The sequence below is a fragment of the Chiloscyllium plagiosum genome, unplaced genomic scaffold, assembly GCF_037043375.1.
Source record: "Chiloscyllium plagiosum isolate Xiang-an unplaced genomic scaffold, Cpla_swu_hap1 HiC_scaffold_4, whole genome shotgun sequence".
Taxonomy (NCBI): Eukaryota; Metazoa; Chordata; class Chondrichthyes; order Orectolobiformes; family Hemiscylliidae; genus Chiloscyllium; species Chiloscyllium plagiosum.
The window spans coordinates 101,184,339-101,199,714 of NW_028270142.1; the positions used below are offsets into that span (position 1 = coordinate 101,184,339).

Below are 15,376 nucleotides of genomic sequence, written 5' to 3' on the forward strand. Positions count from 1 at the left end.
TTGAACTGAAGGGTTTGTTTCCATGCTGTGTGACTGTTTATTCTATGCTTGTGCAAGATCACACTGATTCATTTGTTCCCAATGATGAGGTTGGTGCAGAAGTCCAGGAATAGGATTCAGGATCATAGCTGGGCCCCCCAGGTGTGAGGTGCCATTGTGTGAGGCACTGAGTGGGCTGTAACACTGAGGAGGAAGTGAGGACTGCAGATGCTGGAGTACCAGAGTTGCAAAATGTGGTGCTGGAAAACCACAGCAGGCCAGGCAGCATCCGAGGAGCAGGAGAATCGACGTTTCGGGCACAAGCCCTTCTTTTCAGGGAACACCTCTGGGATACCCGCACCAACCAACCCAACCGCCCTGTGGCTGAACACTTTAGCTCCCCCTCCCACTCCGCCAATGACATGCAAGTACTTGGCCTCCTCCATCGCCAGACCCTGGCCACACGATGCCTGGAGGAAGAGCGCCTCATTTTCCGCCTAGGAACCCTCCAACCACACGGGATGAATGTAGGTTTCTCCAGCTTCCTCATTGCCCCATCCCCACCTTATCTCAGTCCCAACCCTTGGATTCAGCACCGCCCTCTTGACCTGCAATCTTCTTCCCGACTTCTACGCCCCCCCACCCCCTCTCCAGCCTATCACCCTCACCCTCACCTCCGTATCGTATTCCCAGTGCCCCTCCCCCAAACTCCCTCCCCCCTACCTTTTATCTCAGCCGGCTTGGCACACCAGCCTCATTCCTGAAGATGGGCTTGTGCCCAAAACATCGATTCTCCTGCTCCTCGGATGCTGCCAGGCCTACTGTGTTTTTCCAGCACCACATCTTTCAACTCTGTAACACTGAGGAGTCCAGGATTAGGAAGATTTTCATTCAAATAATATCCAGGCAATCTGTTATCTGGAATATTCTTGTGTATCTGGTTCATATGAGGTCCAGAAAAATTACAATGCTGGTTACCGGAGAACAAGGGCTACCCACTAGGACCTTGGCTCATGATTGTGCTGCTGAAGGTGCGTTTCTGCTACTTGGACCAGTCTGGAGGGGTGGTAGGTACTTAGTGCAAGCCAGACGGAGTGTGCTATATCTGTGCTCTTTCCAATTGGAGAAGCTATTGAGGTAATGTGAAGAATGCTGAGGAACTGGCAGAATGGGAACCACCTTCAAAGGAGGAGGATGAGGACATTAGGGTGTTATTTCATAGAATCATCAAAGACTCCCTACAGTATAGAAATAGGCCATTCAAGTCCATACTGACTCTCTGAAGAGCATCGCACCCAGACTCACCTCATCTCTGTAACCTTGCATTTCCCATGACTATTTAGACCTAACCTACACATCCCTGGACAATTTAGCATGTCCAATCTACCTACATGAACATCTTTGGACTGTGGGAAGAAACCCATACAGACACAGGGAGAATGTGCAAACTCCACACAGACAGTCACCTGAGGCTGGAATTGAACCCAGGTCCCTGGCGCTGTGAGGTAACAGTGCTAACCACTGAGCCATCATGTTGCTTTTGTTTTTGTTTTTGCTTTTGTTGTCTGTAAATAAAAGCTCATATTTGGATTAGTCTAGTTGCTTCCATTTAAATGATGTTCTCCTACTGACAATGACATGACAAGTAGTGGGTAAACAGTGGACTGGGGAGCAGGATAGCGCTAACTTAGAAGGTGTTAAGATGGAATGTAGGTAAGAACAGGTAAACTGTGTAGCAAGGTGGTTAAACTGTGTGCAAGGTGAGACAATGGGGTTGTATGTGTGAAAGAGTGTCAGCAATATGCCAGAGATGGCATGGCTTCATGTCTGATATGCTATACAATTACTGGCAAGGGACAATGTCAGATTGTGAATGCTTGTTCAGGTGCATGGCAGTCATTCATAAGCACAAGCACAAGCACAAGCACAAAGAGTCTTTTGGCCAATAACCTGAGTGGTGAGTTGTTCTGGCACAAGGTAAGATAGGGCCAGGATCTGAACATGACACCATTGGGGTGGAGTAGCTTGTTGATGTGTTAAGTTTGGTTGGATACAGTGAAATATCTTTTCTAAGGCTCACGGCCAAAAACTCAATCCAACTCAGACTTAGCTAAAAAATTGTAAGATTCAGCCTGTAGTTATGTTGCAGCCGATGCATCTCATAGTAAAGATTTCTCACTGCTGAACTACCACCCTGTTTCAATTTTGCACTTTCCAGACCAGTAATCTTATTTTTGACTTCATTACTACATTGATAGTGTCTTATATATTTTATGAATGATTTTGAAACAGATTATAAAGTGGCTTGTATACTACAGGCTCATTACATGTCTGTTAAATGTCACTTCTCTCTTTGCTACACTTGTGTACTCGTGTTGTAATATAAAAATATCACCAACCTTGTGTGATAAAATGAAGATCATCAGATTATACAATTCCACAAGACCAAAACAGGCTACTTATTCCCAATAAGTCAGCACCAGTTATTTTCTCCTCAAGAGCCATTTAAACTACTCTCTACATATGTAATACTGAGGATTATTTTAAAGAAATTAGCTAATATTTATGATAATTTGTTATACAGAATATTTGATTTGCTAAGGCTTTTCACTTTGTCCTAATTGGAACAATTTGTAAGACAACCAATGTAAACGGAAAAAAAAATTGTTCTCTTTGAGAGGAGAATGCTGATTGGTTAGCAAGTGAATGCTAATTCAAAGAGGTGTTGCCATGGAAAATGCAAAGTTATTGATGGCTGACAGTTAACTGCCAAGCTTAGTTTTCATTTTAAACCAGCCAAGTTAACTCTGACTGATCAAGGCACTCTCTGAGAAAGGGATCAGAGATCAATGCTGTTGTTGAATCTGTTATAAAGATTGTTGATGCAGTACCAAAATTGAAAGCTTTACGCCACTTTACAGCTTTCTGAACTCAATATTTAGTCCAACAACTTCAGACCAAGAACTCTGTTTTGTTTTCACCTGTATCCACCATGCCTGGTTTCCTTGTTTTAAATTCTACTATTTAACACTTGCTCAGGATTTACCACACTTTTCCACAACCATGACCACTCCCTTTCACTTTTGTTCTGTGACACCCGTGGTGGCTAATCTCCCCACCCTCTAATATTCTCCTGGCCCTGCCCTCTGCTCCAATTTCATCTCATCATGTTTTTCTAGACTGTAAATCCATCACATTTCCACCTCTCTCTTCAATTCTGAAGGAAACTCATGCTGGACTTGAAACATTAATACTGTTTCTTTCCCCACAGACACTGCCAAATTTGCTCAATCTCTCCAGTACTTTCTGTTTTTATTCTAAGTGAAACTAAACATGTAATTTTTTTTGTCTCTTTAAAAACAGTATAGTTCACCTTCAATATAGCCTTCAATATTAAGAAAATATTGATATAAGAGATATTAAAATTTTTAACAAACCAACCAGGATGATATCGTGATGACAGGTAAGTGTATAACACTGGATTTAATTGGAACTTTTCAATCCCTAGCACCTTCATAGTGCGAGTAAATAAATTTTGGTTGGGAAATAAACTGATTGCTTAAAGAAATTGTTATTCAGTGAGTATTATTTTACCAAGATTTTAAAGTATCCATTTGTCTCCCTAAACTGAAATGTCTTTATCGTTTTCAGTCCACCCTTTAGAAAGTTTGAAATGGACTATTCAGTCACGATGAGAGACCACAGAGATGCAATAATTTTCCATTGGTAGATAGTTTATTACTTTTATGAATTTTGTGTCATTGCCACATGATGGAAAACATCTTTCAGTGTCACTTAAAGCAGGAAATCATAGATTCCTGTACATTCATCAAACATACTTCAATTTGTGTCATCTGAAAGTCTTAGTTCATAATTCATCTAAATACACAATAGGTGGATTGTTCTGTGCTCCTGCAGCCTTGCCTACAAGAATGCACTCCAATAATATCTGGACAAAGCAGCCTGTGAGATTGGCACCCCACTCTCCACTATCTTCAACATTTATTTGTTCCACCACCAATGGACTCTAGCAGCAGTGTTTACCATTTATAAGATGCACTGCAATAACTTACCAAGGCACCTTTGACAATACTTTCTTTACCCAAAGAAAAGTGGGGTTGTATGGTGGCTCAGTGGTTAGCACTATTGCCTCACAGTATCAGGGTCCCAGGTTTGATTCCAGCCTCAGGTGACTGTCTGTGTGGAATTTGCACATTCTCCCCATGTCTGCGTGGGTTTCCTCTGAGTGCTCCAGTTTCCTCCCACAGTCCAAAGATATGCAGGACAGTTGAATTGGCCATGCTAACTTTTACATAGTCAGAGGGAAATGGGACTGGGTGGGTTACTCTTCTGAAGGTCAGCGTGGACTTGTTGGGCCGAAGGGCCTGTTTCCATACTGTAGCGAATCTAAAACCTTTAAAATCACCTAGCAGGGCAAGAACAGCAGATGCATCAAAGTACCACCACCTTCAAATTTCCTTGCAGGTCACACACCAATCTTGACTTGAAATTAAATCGCTATTCCTTTGCTCTCACTGCATCATGTTTCTTGAACTCCTTTCATAACAGCACAGTGAATGTAATTACCCCCAATGGATTATAGTCATTCTTGTAGGCAGCTCATTACCACATTGTCAAGGGTAGAGAAGGACAGGTAGTGATTCTTAGCCTAACCAGCAGTACCCACATCCCATGAACAAGGAAACAAATGTGTATCCTCGAGAGTGTAGAAGCATTGAAATCCATTTTATCTCAGCTCTCCTAAACAATTGGCCAATTATATATCACAGGAGCAATGGGAAGCTGAACAGCATCATTGTCTTTGCAGATACTTCTTTCTTGTAACTCAAACATCTAAAGACAACATCAACAGAAAGACTAACTGCTATCTGTTATTATAGGCAGGGTCCAGTGAAACCAGAGATCTTGTCAATTAATTGGTCAGGCAAACGGTCCATTCGAAGGCTTCAGAGAACTAATAGTCTGTCTCCAAACAATACCAATTTCAGCATCTTGAACTCAGGTACTGTATTGCCAATCTCAAAGTTTTCTTTTTAAGTTGGCATGATAAAGCTTTCCCTCCAAATTATATTTCAAATTTCTTTATATGTTTATTAATTTGTAGTTTAATCGTTAAGCATGTATTTATAGCAGTGACAGTAACATAATATTATGCTAATATTAGTGTTATAAGCCATTCTAAAAATGGCAATACAGATTGTTTCTAATATTATGAATATGTTTTTAAATTACTTATGTATATCATGTTTGTTGGACATTAAATATGTTAGAGGATGACATTTTCCTCCTCTATATGTGAAGGAAGTGCCAATTAAATCTGTGTTTATCAGTAATAAGAAATGATCTTTTTTCTTTGAAATGCTGCTGCAAGGATATTTTAAGCACAGACGCAAGCAGCAAGCCCATAGATTGGAGTAGGCTGCATCTCAGGGCTCCTTGCTTGCACCTACTTGGATGCTTGCAGTATCTCTGTCTGGTCTTGCCTTTTTGCACTTTTCCCCATTCAGATATAGCTTAAAGATTGATAGTATTGCTGTATTTCCTTGCTGCCCAGTGCTGACATGAAGCCAGGTGATTTGTCATGGTTGTTAGCAGTTAGTTATCAAGAGGGAGGACACATTGCCATATCAACCTCACACCTACAACATGTACTGCTGCATATGTGGCAAACACACTGCTTGTGCCTCAAGCAAATAGCCATGTTTCAAAGTGTTAGGGGAGTAGTCCTCACTGATGCCAACCAGCTGCAAAGAGGTGGCAGTGAAGTGCTTAGGAGCAGGTGCTCCAGACTCTAATCTAGCTAAAATATACACTAAGGTGACAGTATCTGAACTGTTGAAGGGTACAAGAGGCAGGGATCTATGGCTCCTTCCTCAAAAGTACTGGAGAAGATGTGGTCGCGGTGAAACCCTCTGCCTGCTCAGACAGTGGACACACCACTGGTAACTGCAAGCCATAAAAGCAACAGGGCTTTGCTGCTGTAGTGATTGGGAACAGATTGACCTCATTGACTATGAGGTTGTTGATTGGGGTTGTTAACCTGGGCCAATCAGGAAAGCTCTGGCTGACCGATATAACCAGGAGATTATTTCAAAATAAAACTACATTTTGCAAACTTAAAGAAATATATAACCAGGAGATTAGAATCTCAGTTGAGGACTGAATCCCAGCTGGCTGGTTACAACCAGTGTACAAAAAGAAATAACCAGGAGATTAGAATCTGCTCAGTTGAGGATTGACCCTGAGCTGGCTGGCCACACAGCCAGTGTACTGTTGTGAGGAGGAAGAAAAAAGTTCCCTTGGCTTGGGAGATATTTATCTTCCAAAAAAAATTAGAATCTCCTTAGTTGAGGACTGAATCCCAGCTGGCTGGCTCCAGCCTGTGTACAAAATAAAACAGGAGTTTAGAATCACCTTAAAAAGGTATAACCAGGAAATTATAAACTCTTCAGTTCAGGCATCTAACTCTGAGCTATGTGGCCACAGCCAATCTACTGCTCACACATAAATAAAGGGTGACTTGGTGACTGAATCCCAGCCATTATGTAGTTACTTCAATGACGACGAAAGATAACAGGATGTACCTAAAGAACGTTCTCTTGCTACAGTCATTCTGGGTAAGCATTTCTGGCATCATGCCTTTATTTGGGAAGCTTGACTCATTTGATCCTGCTTTTGAAGACTGCAGTATGTGAAAAGCATGGGCTCAGTATGTGAAAAGAATGCAATATTTTGTCTGGGCAAATGACAATGGGGCAGATGAAAAACAAAGAGTAATCCTTCTGACTGCTTGCAGACCTGCAGCAATTTTGGTTATAAAGGGCTTAACTTTCCAAGAGACACCAGACGTTAAAATCTTCTAAGGGTTGATGGAGCTGGTTAAGGAATATTACGACCCCAAACCTCCTCTAATTCTGAGATGCTATAAGTTTTATTCGGCTGTTAGAGAACTGGGAGAATCCGTATTGGGATTTTTGACAGGGTTGAAATGACTGGCAGAGACATATGATTTTGGATTAACACTGAATGAGATGCTGAGAGACCGCTTGGTATGTGGGATTAATGATGAAACCATTCGGAAGCGCCTACTAGCTGAAGCCCAACTGCACTTCAAACAGCAACTACAACTGGCTTTATCATTAGGAAATGTGGCAACTGGAACCATACTTGCAAGTGGGAGCTACAGGGCATCCCAATGGGAATGAACTCCCTCACCTCTCCAACTGATCTTGGGGAACACCACTTGAGTGCAGGCAATCACAAAGCCTCATTCAGGGCATATCCTGAGCAGGGATACCCGAAGTCAGCCCACAGCAGAACCCCACACAAAGCCAAACTTCAGCCAAATGAGTAAAAGTTTTTCAGGATCTGGGCCAGCAAGCCATTGTAGTTGCTGCCAGTACACGGACTGATGACAGCAGAGGAATCCTACAAGCCCTGACTTGAGTAAGAAAATTCATAGGCCAGTACCTAGGAGAGTGCACACCCTGGAAATTCCCCTACATATGGGTTAGAACAATTAACTTGCTTAGTCACATCCAAATCGGAACTGATTACAATTAATGTTCAGTTAAATGGTCGTCCAATTCCCATGGAGGTCAAAACTGGAGCAGCTGTATCTGTGGTTGCAGAATTGGTTTTTAACACAATTTGCTCAGGACTCCAACCCTCCAGTTTGCACAAAACCTCAGCCAGACTGAGAACACATACTGGAGAACCGATGCAGATTAAAGGTACCAAATTTATTCTGGTCTCCGATGAGAAGCAGATGGTTCAGTTACCACTGATGGTAGTAAAACGCTTGGGCCTAAGCCTTTTGAGGCAGAATTTGTTGAGAAGGATTCACCTGGATTGGCTTGACACTTCTCGATTAGTTGGCTGTCTCTGAAGTCCTAGTGAAATAACCAGGAGAACAGCGATTTTTGGGAATTTCAGGACTATGTCAGGAAGGGCTTGGATCTATCAAAGAAACCAAAGCCACTTTACATGGCCAGGTGCCATTTGCCTTGCAGGGAAAAGTAGAGGTGGAAATCAGGCTGGAGAGCGAAGGAATCATGAAACTAGTGCGGTTTGCAGAATGGGCAGCACCAGTTGTACCAATTGTGAAGGCTGACGGCTCACTACGCCTTTGTGGGGAATTTAAGCAAATGGTAAACCACTTCTTGCAGCTGGATAAATGTCTGATCCCTCACATGGAGGACTTGTGCATAAAGTTGGTGGGGGCTCGATCCTTTACAACACTGACCATGAGCCATGCTGACCTGCAATTTTGACAAGATGAGGAGTCCCAGAAATACGCTGCAATTAATATCCATTTGGGGTTATATCAATCTACAAGATTGCCATTTGGGGTATCATCAAAGGACCATGGAGAACATTTTGAAGGGGCTGCCCCAGGTTGCCTTTTATCTGGATGATGTACTGACAAGAAAGACCATTAAAGAGCACTAGGAGTACTGGACATAGTGTTTAAACGTTTCTCCTAGGCAGGCATACGCCTTGTAAGGGAAAAATGTGTGTTCCAGACAGCCCAAGTGACTTACCTGGGTTTCAGTCAACAAAACTAAATTATACCCATTGGAAGAGAAAGTGAGGGCAATCAAAGGAGCCCCTGTTTCTGCATCTGTACAGGAGGTTACTTCTTTCCTTGGGTTAGTGAATTATTATGGAAAATTCATACATAACCTGGCCTCCATTTTGGCACCCTTACACTTGCTATTGTAAAAGGGTCAGCCTTGGAAAAGGTCACATAGCCAAGAAGCAGTTAGGAAAGTGAAAAAGCAGATCATCTACTGTGTTGGCCCACTATGGCTTGAAGCGAGAGATTATGCGATGCCTTCCCATACGGTATCGGAGTAAGGTTGACTCACTGGTGGCCCAATGGAAAGGAATGCCTAATAGTGTGCTTCCCAGACTTTGGTTGATGCGGAATATAAACATGACCAGATAGAGAAGTAAGGTTTGGCGGTCATCTTTACTGTGAGGAAGTTCCACCAGTACCTTTACAGAGAGGATTCTATCATCATAACATATCACAAACCCTTAGTAGGGCTACTAAAAAGACACAAGATGGTGTCACCCATAGCTTCCTGTAAAATTCAGGGTTGGGCCCTTATTCTCAGCAGACACAAATACAAGTTAGAACTCCATCCAGGACGTCAAGTGGCTAATACCGATGCCTTGAGCCACCTCCGACTAGCAGATACTCCACTGGCTGTACCTGATCCCTCAGAACAGCCAGAGGCCTGTCAGAAACTGTAGGTTCTCCCCATCTGTCTGGTGTTGAGCCAACCTCAGAGTCGGAGATGGCTGCTGCCTCTATACCAATACTGCTGGAAGGATAGGAGGAAACTCTCCAAACATGCTCCAAGTGGTAGGCTATGGTCTGGTACACACCATCTTTGTCAGAGTCCACATCAGAGGAACCAAACTTGGGACAAAAACATCGCAGGAAAAGCTACAAGCCAAAGACCAAGCCTACATCTCAGGACTTAAGCGGGGAGGGATATAGTGATTGGAACCAAGTTGACCTTGTTAACTGTGAGCTTGTTGATTGCTCTGGCTGACCAATATAACCAGGAGATTAGAATTTCCTCTGTTCAGGGCAATGACTCTGAGCTGGCTGGCCACAATCAGTATATTGTGTACAAGTAAATAAAGGGTGACTTGGTGACAGGATGCTGACCTTGCTGCAGTTACTTCAGCTGCCAAGGGTTATTACATGTGACAGGTGAATATAATGGGCTTTTTCATCTGTGCAAAGAAAAAAATATCAATTCCAGATATTTCTAGCTGGAGGTTAGCTAATGCTTTTCAGTATTACCTCTCTTTAATGCTAAACCTCTTCTAATACAAAGGATATTGTATTATCATTCTAGGAACTGGTCTCTCACACATGCTGATTTTAAAATCACTGCTTCAGAAAGACTGATAAGTATTAAATCTCCTTATACATATAGACAAAAAAATAAAGTGCCAGTAGTTCAAAATACCAACCCACAAATAAATTATTTAAATAGATAAGAATCACCTTAATTCATTATGAGAACTAAATATTCAGGGTGCATGATGTTTCACAAGGACAGGCCGTAATAGAAAGGTACTGGAGTTACTTTGTTCGTATATAAAGGGCATGTCTTTTTATTTCTCTGGATTTTTTATCTTAGACTGAAATGGGAAAAGGATTGTTTTAAATACAAATATTGCTGAAGGATTACTGCAATTTTTAAAAGTAAATAACCCTTGACTCGTTGGCGGGACCATTTACACCCCTGCATGTTTGAGCAATAGTTAAAGTGTAGTTTGCAGACGAGCAAGGGCTGAGGGCTGTGTACAAATGGAAAGTCAGCTGGTAGCAAGTTATTCTAGGATGGGAGTTAACCAGCTATAATCAAAAAAAGATGTTAAGGGTAGTATCAAACTAAAAGAAAAAATGCATCCAAGATGGCAAAATATTAGTAGTAAGCCAGAGAAATTGGAGCATGTTAATAACCAGCAATAGATAAGCAAACAAAAAGAAGGACAAAATAAACTGTCAAGGTAAATTAGCAAGTAACATAAAATAGGCAGTGGGACTTCTTTGAATAAAACAAAAAGCAAGAGAGCGGTCAAAGGTTATGGGGAAAAGGTAGAAAAGTAGAGTTGAGGATTATTAGATCAGCCATGAACGTATTGAATGGTGGAGCAGATATGATGGGCTAACGTCATACTTCTGTTCCTACATCTTATGGTATTATTAAGGTCCAGGCAGTGGTCAGCACTTTCACCTCTTCTGCCACATGATTGAATGAGAAGGGTGTGCTGTACAGTCTAAATGCATAATCAATGGGCTCAGTAGCAGAAACTTGTTTGAGAAAAATCACTGTGAGCCATGATGGGAAACCCGCCATAAAACTGCCAAAACGTAACCCCTAGACTAAAAAAAATTTAACACATTGATTTAAAATTTCCACTTTAGGTTTTCTCTAGCGCAAGCCATTGTCTTGTTGGATTGACTGAGCAGCAAAATCACTTCATTTCCTGTTTGGTCCACCACTGGGGTCAGTTAGCTAGTTTACAGTGCAGAGGAACACAACAGAATGGGTTCAAATCCTGCACCAGCTGAAGTTACCATGAAGGATGCTCCTTTAAATCTCTCACCTCACCTGAGATGTGGTGACCCACATTTAAATCACCACCAGGTATGTCTCTTTAATGGGAGAGTAGCCCTCTCCTGGTAATCGGATGCTGCCTGATCTGCAGAGCTTTTCCAGCACCACACTCTTGACTATGTTCTGGTAGGACTGTCATGACTTTATTCAGACTACGTGGCAAGTTTGATGCCGTGGATATTAGCTTCCGAAATGTATATTAACAAAGGGTACCAATGCAATTGGATTGCCTTCTGGTCAGTTGAGGAAGTTAGAATTAGGACTGGTTGGTTCCCAACAACTTTACTGCCAACCCAGCTAGTGTACAGGATACATTAAAATCAATCTTATATTTTAACAATGTGGCTAGATATTTGATTCCTCATTAGATTTTAATGCTTTACACTGTGCTGCTGCTGCTGAAATCAAGGAGTATGTAAAATCCAGTGGAAGGCCTTCCCACTGCCTATCTGCCCATCACAACTTGCATAGCATTTTATGAGGGTACATGAGATGCTTCAGCTGGCCCACCAAATCCTTACCTAATAGAGGCCTTATGTGGTCAGTTAACAAACTCCTCAGGGCGTCACTCTACTGTCAGCAGTATTTTACTGTGCTGGGGAAAGGCTTAGCTTTGGAGGATGCAGGGCAGTCTTGGCTGCATGACTTGTTGTGAAAGGAGAGGACCTCCTCTGAGGGCCCCTAAGGATAACACAAGTCCCTGCCCCCTCCAAGATGAAACACATTAACAGATATTAGGATCGACAATCAAAGGCTGAGCAATGAGATGTCAGGGAAGTTCTTTAATCAAGAAAAGGCAGAAATGCTTGGGGTATGAGGGTCTGGTCACTAATAATGGAGTGATAGAAATTGTAATATGTTACAGAAGCCAAAATACGAGCAGCATAGATAATTTTTCTGGATAAACTAATTAAATGTCAAAACAAAACTTTTTTGTCTGCCGTTTGATTGGTATCTGAAATTTTCAGTAACAATGTGAACGTGTGCCAAACTTACATATTTGACAGCAATATTATGTCATGTAAGGCTGGACTAGATCCCAGAGATAGAGAGGAAATTGCTTTCTTGACCAGTCAGGCTGTTTGTGGAAGCGGAAGTGCCACAATATTGTATGTTGGTCATGAGCCTGTATAGCTTTGCTATTGTGACAACAGCAGAAATGGTCTTATGATCTTATAATCTCCAAAATGAAAAATTGTGTGATTACAACTTACTAAATTTGCACATATCATTTTAAATGTACATTGATTTATTTTCTCTTCCTTTGATTCCTGAAGCCATCCATGCAGATGAGGACTTCCAGTGGATGACCCAGATAAACAGGCTTCAAAAGCTAATTGACCGCCTGGAGAAAAAGGTATGCATTTACTTAGACTGTCAGCAGTTAATGACAGGGCAATTTTGAAACAGCAAATATACAACTCATTATTTTAAAGCCAGAGAAAAGCAAAATTCTGATCACATTTGTCAATTATATTTATCATCGTTTTTCTGTGAGAAAGCAGAGAAGAATTGATTAATTATGTGTTATGTACAGAATGCATTTTCTGTGCATACAACATTTACTTCTTGCCACAATAATTTACTTGTCACATTATTTTCATGCTTATTATTTATTCTATTTACTAATGCTTGGTTCACCTTTCCCAACATTTTTAAATTTCAAAATTTTTGCAAAAATGTTTACAACTATTTGAACTTCTTGCCAGTGAATTGAGTGATGTCAAATTTCTTAACAAATTTATTTTTAGATGATTATGTAACATGCAAATTTATCAATTAAAATTTGTTCATTTAGGAAAGCCCAAAAGCTAACCAGGTAGACTAATTAAATGTCAATTTATTTTTTGTCTGCCATTTTATTGGTATCTGAAATTTTCGGTAGCAATGTGAACTTGTGGCAAAGTTACATATTGGGCAGTGATATAATGAAAATTATTTGTGAGTGTATGCCCTACATTAAAATTTCAGCTTCAGAATCTCATTTTATGTGAAAAAGCTAACCTCCATCTTGGTATTTCTTCCGAAGACAGTTAAAGGAGATTACTAACCTCGTGAGTGCAGTCTCAATTCTTCAGGATGTATCAGTAGGTTTCTTTGAGATAAGACGATTTGATTTCTCCTTCAGCTCATGATAATAATGGAGTTAGTTTGTTTATTCAAGTACTTTACAGCAAGCAAAGTCAGATTCTTAAACCTCAAATGGAATATATAGAGACTCCTCAGCTGACATTTTTTTTAAATTTTAACTTCAAACAACAATTGCATTTAGCAAATCATGTCAATTATATTGTTGCTGGAAATTAAAGATAATTGTGTTTTAAAAATTACTCAGGTAGAATATGAAGTCATATTATTAGATTGCTCCTTGAGTGTAATGCTGATCAGGTGAATTATTTACCTGGATTGCATCAAACCTTTTTGAGTGTTGTTGCATTGATTATCCAGCCAATGGAGAATATTCCATTAGACTCCTGGCTTGTGCCCTATAAGTGGTAGAGAGGCTTTAGGTTGGCATGCATTGCTCTCCTTACTGAGGAATTACAAATGGAGCAGTCAAAAGTTGGCACTCCTGAGGAACAAGTCTTGGATCTCAGCTGATTGGCCTCAAAAAACCATAATGCTCATTTTAGTGCTAGGCACAGCTCCAGTCAATGGATCTTTACTGTTAACACAGCAGGAATTCAACTTGAGCTAGTCTTCAATAAAGCTGTAGTAAGATCCAGAGTCAAGTGGGTCTGACAGAACCCACTGAGTTTCCTTGATAACAATAACAAAAGTGCTGCAAATTCCAGAAGGCCTTCCAACATCTGTGAAGAGAGAAGCAGCAGTTAATGTTTTTGGTCAAAGATCTTTTGTCAGAACTTGCAAAAGTCATAAATAAAGGGCTAGATTTTTTATGGAATGATAATCACAGTCAGGTTGCTCCTTAGCTCTTACCTTTTTCACATTACGACAGAGCTTCATATTTCTGACAGGAGATTCCAGTAATGGCTCCTTCAGCAATAAGGAGTGTGCCTTAAATCAAACAGGTTTCTTAGTGCAGGATATTTGGGAGGAAGTGGAGTAACTCCCCTTTTTCATTGAAGCAGTTGTTGTATTCTATGATTTAAATACCCAGAAGTATAGGCAGCCACTTCAATAGCTCATATGAGAGGAACGGTATGTAACAAGTGTGAAATTAGGGTTCCATGGAGGCAGGGTTCCAGATAAGTGATGGAGCGCTGAAAGTAGGTTGGAGTCTGGAGGAAGTGCAGTTGGGTGGGGCATTACTTTCTTAGGAGTTGGACTAGATTTTTAACTGTCTAGCTTTTCTTGAGTAACTATTAACTGCAGCAGAATATTTCCAATTCTCTGATTTAAATAAATACTTTCAAAGGGGAATTGCCCATCAGAATCTTCAGTTTCCCAGGCAATCCTCTCAGAGTCTGCTATCTTGGGGATACCTCAGAGTTGTGATATGCAATTCCCAAATATGGTGCAGGAATGGCTACCTGGTCAATATTTCAATAACAAAACATGTTAAGGTTAATATTCCAATAAAGTTGTTTGCCTGATTTTTATTAGCTATTTACAATTCAATACTGCATGGCAGGTTTTCCTAAAATCTGCAACCTCCAGGTACCACTAACACAGATGCTATATTATCATTAGCTGTTGTTGTGTAAGAACTTCAATAGAGTCAAGAGTCAGAGGTGAGTGTAATGGCCATCATTAAGGAGATGGTGCTAGGGAAGCTGAAGGGTCTAAAGGTGGATAAGTCACCCAGACTTGATGGGCTAAACCCCAGAGTTCTGAAGGAGATAGCTGAGGTGATTGTGGAGGTATTGGTAATGATCTTTCAGGAATCAGTGGAGTCAGGGAGGGTCTCAGGGCTAGAAAATGGCTAATGTAACACTCCTGTTTAAGAAAGGAGGGAAACAGAAGATAGGAAACTATAGACTAGTTAGCATGCCTTCGGCCTTTGGTAGTATGTTAAGACTCCATTATAAAGGATGAGATTGCAGAATACTTGGAAGTGTATGGTAAAATAGGGACAAGCCAGCACTTCTTCATCAAGGGGAGGTTATTTTTAACAAATGTGTTAGAAATCTTTGAGAAGGTAATGAGCAATTTAGACAAAGGAAAGCCAGTGGACAAGATCTATTTGGATTTCCAGAAGGGCTTTGACAATGTGCCGCCAGGAGACTGCTAAATAAGATAAGGTGTTTGAGTCAAGGGCATGG

General features: G+C 41.0%; 1 protein-coding gene across 2 annotated transcripts in view; it reads left to right on the plus strand.

Annotated features, from left to right (window-relative positions):
• Positions 1–15,376, plus strand: part of necab1 (N-terminal EF-hand calcium binding protein 1) — a 176,154-nt gene that overhangs the window by 135,504 nt on the left and 25,274 nt on the right. For both annotated transcript variants that reach the window (XM_087985848.1, XM_087985847.1), the window contains exons 7-8: positions 4,881–5,002; positions 12,428–12,507. In XM_087985848.1, coding sequence (XP_087841974.1) covers positions 4,881–5,002; positions 12,428–12,507 — 202 coding nt within the window. The remainder of the gene's footprint in view (positions 1–4,880; positions 5,003–12,427; positions 12,508–15,376) is intronic.